Source organism: Tetrahymena thermophila (assembly GCF_000189635.1).
Source record: "Tetrahymena thermophila SB210 genomic scaffold scf_8254584, whole genome shotgun sequence".
NCBI lineage: Eukaryota > Ciliophora > Oligohymenophorea > Hymenostomatida > Tetrahymenidae > Tetrahymena > Tetrahymena thermophila.
In genome coordinates, this window is record NW_002476355.1 from 232714 (window position 1) to 242223 (window position 9510).

A 9510-nucleotide genomic window follows, 5' to 3' on the forward strand; every position below is an offset into this window, starting at 1 on the left:
TTTAAATAGAACAATATGTGAATAGAGGAAAAAATATGAGTTTTGAGCATTATAGTAGTAACTTCTAAACTTGGAAGGAAGAGAATATAATTATAAATAGAAAAGATGAATGAAGGTATTAAATTCAGCTTAAAAATATTTCTATGATTTTATTTAAAATAAGGATATAAAAATAAAAAACACAAGCAAGAGATAATCATAAGCAGATTTATGCCAAATACAATAGCAAATGTAATCATTTTAGCAATTTCTATATCTAGAAATTGAGCAAATAGTCTGTACACTGAACTCCATTGTATAAGCTTTTTAAAGTAATTTAATTGATCAGATTATAGCTCAGACATTTAAGCACCGTCATTTACAAAAACTACTGCTAATTCCTGAAGCTACCTTATAGTCATAAGGATTATAGAAATAGAGAAATTTCTACTAAAAGATCGATAGGCAACCCAAAAAATCTCAATATAGAATGAAATTATAATGGATTTAGAATGATTTTTATCATCTATTTACTTCATTTTAATTGTTGATTTAATTTTGTTGATTGATTAATTAATTGATTTAAATATTTTATTTTTTCTAAAATAATAAAAATATTAAAAAATAAATATCTACTCTGTAATTTATTTCATGCAACAAAAATAGTATTCACCCTAGTATTTGTATTTGGAAAATAGTTTGTTTGTTAGTTAGTTAGTTATATTAAAATGAACAAAATAATTTCGTTTTATTTACCTTAAAATATGTTAATTTTCTTTTTTATTTCTTCCCAGATTAGTGAATGACAAATTTAAGTTAATTGTTTTACAGATTTTTATTTACCTAGCAAAATAGAGTAAACTCTAGTTAGACTTCAATTAAAAACAACGAAACTAATAATTTCTGATTTAATTTACTTGAGTATATAGAAAATAAATTAATCTATAAATTATTAAACAAATAACCACAGAAAATTGTCACAAAAATTAAATAGAATAGTAATAGTCAGCGAAATTCACTCAAATTAAAACAGAAAATAAATTAAACCCTAAATAAAAAAATAAATTTTTTTTGTTTGTTTTTGCACATATAGTTAGTTAATTAAAATGATCTTAGGAATAATTAATTTAACAAGTTATATTCAATATAGTGTTTATTTAGTATTTTACTTTAGACATAAAGATTTTAGATAGGATTATACATATTTATTAACTAAGCAATTCATAAAAGAGTACTTACTTAATTATAATTATATTGTCATTTTAATATTTTATTTATTTATTTATTTATTTAATTATCTATCTATTTAGTAATCTTAAATATTTATTTAACAAATATATTTTATCGAATTAAATAGAAAAAAATTAATTAGATTTATGTTTAGAATACAAATACATTTCATATTATATGTATATATGTATGTATCTATTTTGCTTTATCAATTATATTTATCTATATTGCTTTATTAATTATACTTGTCTACTACTTTACTAATTCTATCTAGTTCTCTATTGTTTGAGAGTAAATAAACTAAAATAAATAATAAAAAGGCATAAAAACAAACTAACTAAGTGTAAATTTAAATTTAAATTGGCATTTAATACAATTCAAATAAAGAAACATATAGAATATAGTCAGTTATATTTATTTTACATAAAGCTAATAAATTATTAGTGAAAGTCTTCGAATATTTTATGATTGATTGATTTCATTAATTTTTAAGATATAAAAAAGTAAGATGGTTTTTTAGAATCAAATCAATATGAAAATTAGTTAACAATAACTTGGTTTCGTTGATTGATTTTTTAAATTTTTTATAGAGTGAAGTCCAAACTATAGAAATAACCAGAAAAATTAAGACTATTTGTAGAGATATTAATGCTGTGTACATTTTAATTATATATTGTATGTATTTTTCATTTTAATTTAAAAAAAAGTTTTCAAAAGAGAAGATTAGTTATTAAAATAAGACATTAGAATTGTAAATGTCTAAAAGGTTATTCTTCGTTTGCTGTATTTTTATAACATTTTCTGTTATATTTTATTGTAAGGTGTTTTAGTAATTTGTTTTATTTTGAATAATTGCATATTATTCGTACATTTAAAACCAGTCTCTGTATAAGTTTGTTAAATACTGAAAAGCTAAAATGAATCCTCTTTCGAAATTTTTACTCAATAATTTTTGGCACTCCTCGCTGGTAGTTTATTTCTTAAAATATGGATTTTGTTATGCGCTATTATTAATAATATCAATATGATTGCACAAATTATCTTCCAATAAATTGCTAAAGTACATCTTTCTTTATTCTTTTTCATATCTTGAGCTCGTTTCATAATGTGTTATGTTTTTGATTCCACCTAAAACTTGTTCACTTTACTAAGTTATATTTTTTCCATATTAATAAAAAAAATTCCAATCAAAAATAGGTTAATAAAAAATAGTTTCCCATATCTTGTAATGAACAACTTCAAAGTTAAGTATATATTATGAAGAGCTGAAAAGAATTTGTCTTTAAGTTAAAGTAGATGTAGATTCATCTACAAATTAATTTACACTAACTAAATTATAAATTGGTTAAATCATGAATGGAATTGCAACTAAAAGAGAAGCCATAATATATTTTAACTTAAAAGGTCTAGATTATTTGAAAGAAGCTATTTATCTTTATCTTTTAGAAACTATTTAATTACCAAAATTTATATTTTCCGCCTTATTTGAAGATTTTTATTAACCGTTTTTGTTATTAAATTGAATTAAATTTTATTTGTCATACACTTGTTCAGGAAAAAGTTATTTTGCACTTTAAGGCTTTACTTATTACATAATATTTGAGGATCTGCTTTTGGGTTAAATTTCTTTTTTTTAAAGCTGCTCTAAGTGATTCAAGCTAATATAAAACAAGCTAATTTAGGATTGTAAAAGTGAAGGTGGAAACGATCCTAAAAGTTTTAGTATTTGATATTATTGAGAATTAAAGTAAAACAGGAAAGGCAATGCTATGGCTATTAAACATACGCAAGAAACTAGTATCTATATTAGCTAATATTATTATATATCCTTAAGCCACTAGTAAGAGTTTATTAATTAATCATATATCATAACTTGGATTTTTAAGATAGAGCTATTGAAAGTCTCTAAGTTGGCATAAACAACTGATTCAGGGTAATAATCAGGGTTTGTTCCTTACAAATATAACTAATTTAAATTTGATGAGAATAAAAGCATTGTGTATAATATTGTATTATTTTTAGTTTCTCTTGTAAAAATAACTTGATCATAAAAGTCACTTATAGTTGCAATTTCAGTTTCAGAAATATATTAAAAGAATTCTTCATCTTAAGACTTAAGAATTTGATTAATGTTTTTACTAAATTGTCCAGCTGCATTTCTTTAGCGCTTTTGGCTTACTGCTTGTCTGTAAGATATTTCTTTAATGATTTAGGAGCTGTTTTAAGGGTTAATTATGTATCGATCCAGATCTAAAATTTGTCTATAATGTAGAGTGTCGTAATAAAATCCTTATTCCTTGAGAAATTAGTAAACTGATTCGTTAATTAAATTAGCATAGTTAAATTTTTTAAATAAATTAGAAATTGAAATGAGATTATTAATGTTAATAAAATAAAATCCTAAAGCACAAGTTTATAGTAAAGCAATAGACATCAGTCCTGTGAATATAATAATTCTAATAATCTTAGTGTGTGTGTTTTAAGTTATTTTTTTTATGATACTCTTTCTTATCGATTTTGATGAGCTTTGGCTTTCATTTAGCGAGTGTTAATATTCTTCTTCTTTTAATTTATTTAGCTTCATTTCTGAGATATTTTATTTACTAGGTTGCATTTTAATTTATTTTTCAAAATTATAAGAATTATATTCTTCTTCTTCCTCCTCCTCCTCTGCTGCTGCTGCTGCTGCCTGGATGCTTTTATGGTTTTAAATTATGCTTTCAGGTGATCCTGATGATTTATCATTTTAAAAATAATTGCACACTGAAAACATTATGGGAGTACATTCTTAATTAGGTCTGTCAAACTGAATAGTTGTATTCAATTATCTACTTAAAAATTCTTTATGAAATTGAGAAGATTTTTAATTAATTTTTTGCTTCTCACTTTCATTTGTAGCATTTTTAAAAACACTAGTTAAATTAGAAAATGTATGAGGATTTAAAGGTCTGCTCGATTACAAATTCTAGAAGCTATTGATTTCAATCCTAGAAGATAAATTTTCAATTTGTTGTTCACACTGGTTCTTTTTAGAAGCAGAATTACTTTAATAATAATTGTTCTAAGAATTATTTCTTTTAAAGTTGTTTGTTTCTTCTTCTGCATAACCAAAATTTGTATTTGATTGTTAATCTTAAATATTTAATTGAATTTAACTTTCTAAATCAATCTTTGAATCAACCTTAAATGAAGTAGAATATTCTTAATTTTTATCTTTACATTTTTCGTTACTATTTAGTAATTTTAAGAATAAATTATCTTGTCTATTTGACATTTGTTCAGATTTTTAATCATTTTCTTAAGTTTCTCTAATCAAAAAATCATCCAATTAAAAGTCTAAGTCTAAGCATTTACTAAGCAAATTCAGAGATTGTCTTTTCTCATAAATTGATTTTTCCTCTGCAAAGTTTTCTATTTCTAAATATTTTATATGCTTCATATTTTAAGACTTGAGGTTTCTTATTCTAAACACAAGAGAAAACATTCTCTCGTTTACGTAAAAAGTCTATTTAAGATTACTTTTAAAAGAATTTATTTCTAGAGATGTTTCTTTTCTTCTTTTTAACAAAAGACAAGAGTTATAATAGTTTTCTTAAGACAAACTTTTATCACTAAAAATTCCATCAAGTAAAGGGATAAAATTCAAGATTAGTTGATTCTTTAATTAATCTATTTATTATTTATTTATTTATTTATAAAAATATCTTATTTAGTAAATATAACAAAATTTATAAAAAATATTTTTGTATTTATTTTAAAAATTAAATGTATTTTAATTAATTAATGTATGAATAGGGAAGAGTTATATTAGTCAATCTTGTTATATGATAAAAATATTTTTGGGAAAATAAAAATAATTTTTTAAATATTTATCTTTTTTTTAATTTATCCAATTAGCTTTAAAAAAAATATAATTTTTATATGAATAAATTGATAAAAATAATTACTTAATGAATACTCCTAAGAAAATATTTTCTGATAAATAGTGTGACTGATATCAGTTATTTAAAACAATTCATTAAAAAATATATATTGCTTTTAATCATTAACTTTTTTGATGAAAGCAGTCACTCCGAAATCATCATATATGCTTTCCACTTTTATTCTTATATTTATTGGAAATATGAAACCATTTCCATTAATAGCAAATACAAATCTCTCACCTTATTTTTTGAATGTTTATAAAAAATTAAATTTAGATTTATATTTTTTTAAAATTTGATTACCTTAGCTTATAGTTGAATCAGTATTTCCTAAATTAATAAATTCATCCATAGTTAGCTCGTGCGCATCAAATAAATCTTTTGGTAACAAATTAGAAACTTATTTCCCTATAATCGCAACTTACTATGTTTCAAATATTTATGAGAAATTTAAGGAAGTTCTTTTAATATCTATGGTTTTGTTTATAAGACTGCAATAAATTGAACAAGATTAAGGAGAAAATAAATCTTTTAATGGAATAATTGAGCTTGTGTTTTATAATTTGCTATTTTAAAGCTTTTTAGGATTAGTAGAGTAAAAATCTAAAGTAGATTAAAATATTTGTGAAAGACTATTAAGGGCTAAATTATTTGGGTGAATATCATAGAGTAGCTTTTAGAGTGTTCTTACATTTTAAATTTATTTCAAATTTAATTTAGAAACATTCATAAGCTCTTCTAAATTAAAATAATTTGAGCAAAGATATTTGAAATATTCTATTTATTTTAAAATCTAAGATTTTAATCTATTTTTGAATTCTGTCATTAGGAAATCAAATGTAATAGGGTCATGCATTTTAATTGTTTAGTTCTCATTAGTTTTATTTCCTTCAAAGTTTTAGCTTAGAGAAGAAGCTCTGTTAATTAGATTCTTAATGTAAATCAAATTAGTCCAATTTTTATTTTTGGAATATTCTTGTTGTATTTTAAAAAGTTCTTTGAGCGATTTTGTTTTATTTTTAGATTTTTCAATTAAAAAACTTAAATAAGAAAATTCAATTTATTTTTTGTGAAATTTATCCACTTAATTTAAATAATTACTATAGAGATTAGAAATGTAATTTAAAATAAATTACTATCTAAATTCTTATCCTAATATTCTTTCTATATTTATCTCTTGAGTGCTATCACTTTTATAGTTCTTTTTTTTTAATTTTTAATGAATGAATTAATTATAAATTTATTTTTGGATAAGTTAAGTATTTATTATAATAATAAATATACAACTAAATAAATAATTAATATTAATTTAATTTACATTAGTAAATTTGGAACAAAAGCAGAATTTTTATGAATTGCTTTTTGAGCATTGACTGATATGAGTTATGTATAGACTTTCAAAAAACACTCCTTATTTATGCTCCATGTAGTCTTCATAAAAGTAATTTAAATTTTAGCATATTTGTCTAATAAATATTTCAAATTAGTGGGTAGAAAGGTGAGAGAGGTTCTCTAAGCAAAAACCCATTCCGTAAATATATTCTTCTACTTTTTTCTTGATTTCTTTACCTAGTTTGGCTGAAATAGGAATAATAATCAATACTAGCAAAGCATAAGTAGACTTCAATGAGTTTGGAAGACTAATCAGGACAGATATACTCAAAATAAACTAAAAGCAAGAGAATTGTATGTACAATAATGAAAAAAAATGTGAATAATATTTTTTTCTTTTTAAAAAAGAGCATATTTTGAAAAATGCGAAAAATATCAAAATAACCAAAGAATGTTTTTGTGAGATTATTTATGAGAGACAGCAATATATTCCAGCTAAAAACTCACTAAAAATACTAACTCTTGTTAGGGGATTAGATAATTAATCAGTTTTTTCGAAGGAATAGTCATAATCATGTGTAACCTGGAGAAAAGCTATTATTAAAATTCAATGAATAAATAAAAATATTTGAGGCTGTATCAAATTTAAATTTTACCTATTCCCCAAGTGATTAAGAAGTTTAAATAGCATAAAACATTAGTAAACGTATCTCTGCTAGAATAAAGCATTACGGTGGTAACTTCTAAACTAGGTAGAAATAGCAAATAATTGTAGATCGAAAAAACGAGTGAGGGTAATAAGTTTATTCTTCTAATTTTAGTATGATCATATTTAATAAATGGAGAATAAAATAAAAAGCCTAAGAAAGAGATAAGCATAAATAAATTAATGCTGAATGCAAATATGAAATATAAAGTATTAGCATGATCATTAATTAACAATTTAAAACTCTAATATAGAGAGCTCCATTATATAAGTTATTTAAAGAAATTTAACTAATCAGATTGTAGGTTTTCTACCTAAAGGCCATTATTAACAAATGCTATATTTAGCTCTTAGAGTTATCTCATTACAATAAGAATGAAAGAAATAGGAAAATTTCTTTTATAAGATCTGAAAGCTACCCAAAATATCTCTACATAATATTAAATAAACACATTAAACTGTTGGCTGTTGCTTTTTATTTAGTTCATTTTATTTTAGATTTTTCTTTTGTGCAATGTATTTTATAAATTTAATTCTTTTTGCTTAAATTTTATATTTTATAAATATATATTTAGTAGATATTTTCTTATTTTAAATAACAATAAAAAGAAATACATTTATTTATTTATGTATCTTTTATTATTTAAGCAGATAAAAAAATTATTTAGCAACAGGTACAATTTTTAATACAAAAACTCAGGCAAAATTAATTTATGTTACCTGAAAATTTTCCTTTTTTCTATTTATTTTGATTAAGCTAGAAACTTAAAAATCTGTTTAATCATAACAATAAAGCTTAATTAGCGAAAAAAAAGATATTGATTAATATTACTAGTAATTGAAATCACAAACAGTAAAATGAAAAATTGTTAAATATTTCAATCTAAAAATAAACAACAGATATAAAATATTCCAGTTTTACTTAATTGCAATCTTTTGTAGAAGTAAATTTCAATTATTTGGGATCTTTTTATAACCTGTCAAATAATTCCGAGTAAAATCCTACAGTTTGTTTATTGTGTTTATTATTTTTAGAAAAAAATTTAAAAAAAAGTACTTTACTTTGATATTACAGATTAAATTAGCTGTATGGAATAAAATTTACTTATTACTTTTAATTTAAATTTATTAAAATAATGCAAAGCGAATTTAGCTGGGCGTAAGAAGATATACAATAGCTGTAATTTTTAGCTGAAAAACCATTCTTTTTATGAAAGCTAAATTAATTGTATAAATTTAAAAAATTCATTGAAAATGTAAAATAATTTATAAATACAATAAAGTAAGAATACATTTATTTGATATAAGTAGCTACTGTCGGTTGTAAATATAATTTAAAGAACATTTATTAAAAATTAAATTATTAACTTTACTAGAATTATTCCTTACATTAAGCAGGTGTAATTCATAAGATAAAGACAAATACCTATTGTAATTACTATGTAGCGATATTAATTAGCTTTATAATAATAATACTCTCCAAAATTAAAAATACTATTTTTTGTATTCAATTAAAGTATTCAATTCTGTAATCATTTACAATTATTCTAAAAAGGAGTTTACATTTTTACAGTAAATTAAAAAAATTTATAGATCTGAATGTAAAAAGAAGTTAAATTACAAAAGACTGAAAGAAATTTGTTCTATTTATTAATCAAATTTATAAATTTAATAAATAAAGGATTTGTTCATTGATATCTATTTTTTATCACAAACGAAATAAAGGATTCTAGCCTTTCGAATTAATTTTTATTTTAGTTACTTTAATATAAAGATAAAAATGTTCAAAGAACAATTGTAAATTTTACTCTTTTAAAAATATTTATAAAATTTGAAAAAGCTATTAAAAACTACAATAGATTCAATCAAATTTTATTTGATTAGCTCTAACTGAGTAGATCGCTTTAGCTATTTAATAAATCTATCTATAAAAACAGAAAAAGTATTCTAACTGCTAAGATATATTTAGTTAAATATACAATTTAAATAATACTCCAAATAAAGTTTATTGGGTATGAATAATTATTATTGCAAACTATTTTCACTTAATAAATTGAATAAAAATTAATAGTTCTAGGAAGGGGGCTTTTAATTAATTATTAGTAACATTCTATTTTCAAGAATGTTAATTAGATTATTTTTATGAAAAATTGAATACTTAAGGTCTGTCGTTAGCAAAAGTGTAAAATATATAAAGTGTAACAAGATGAACTATAAGAATTATATGAATCAAATTATTTGGAAAAAACGCTAAAAGCTTCCAAAAAACAAAAATAATTGTATTAATATAATTTATAGTTAAATAATTTATTATAATAAATATTTAAAGCACTCTAATTT

At 21.7% G+C, this 9510-nt stretch overlaps 3 protein-coding genes across 3 annotated transcripts; 2 read left to right on the forward strand and 1 right to left on the reverse strand. All coding sequences in view use genetic code 6, as the record gives it.

Moving 5' to 3' along the window:
* Nucleotides 1-105: 105 nt before the first annotated feature.
* Nucleotides 106-473, forward strand: TTHERM_00627280 (hypothetical protein; the record flags this gene model as incomplete). Its single annotated transcript, XM_001019513.2, has 3 exons — nucleotides 106-115; nucleotides 164-231; nucleotides 336-473. The coding sequence occupies 3 exons, from the start codon at nucleotides 106-108 to the stop codon at nucleotides 471-473; spliced, it is 216 nt and encodes a 71-aa protein (XP_001019513.2).
* Nucleotides 474-1919: 1446 nt separating this feature from the next.
* On the reverse strand, nucleotides 1920-6660 carry TTHERM_00627270 (transmembrane protein, putative; the record flags this gene model as incomplete). The annotated part of the gene is made up of 5 exons (XM_001019512.2): nucleotides 1920-2010; nucleotides 2079-4878; nucleotides 5157-5372; nucleotides 5436-6333; nucleotides 6451-6660. 5 exons carry the CDS (start codon nucleotides 6658-6660, stop codon nucleotides 1920-1922), a joined length of 4215 nt encoding a protein of 1404 aa, XP_001019512.2.
* Nucleotides 6661-6935: 275 nt separating this feature from the next.
* TTHERM_000627259 (hypothetical protein) lies at nucleotides 6936-7256 on the forward strand (the record flags this gene model as incomplete). Its single annotated transcript, XM_012798472.1, has 1 exon — nucleotides 6936-7256. One exon carries the CDS (start codon nucleotides 6936-6938, stop codon nucleotides 7254-7256), a length of 321 nt encoding a protein of 106 aa, XP_012653926.1.
* Nucleotides 7257-9510: the final 2254 nt, after the last annotated feature.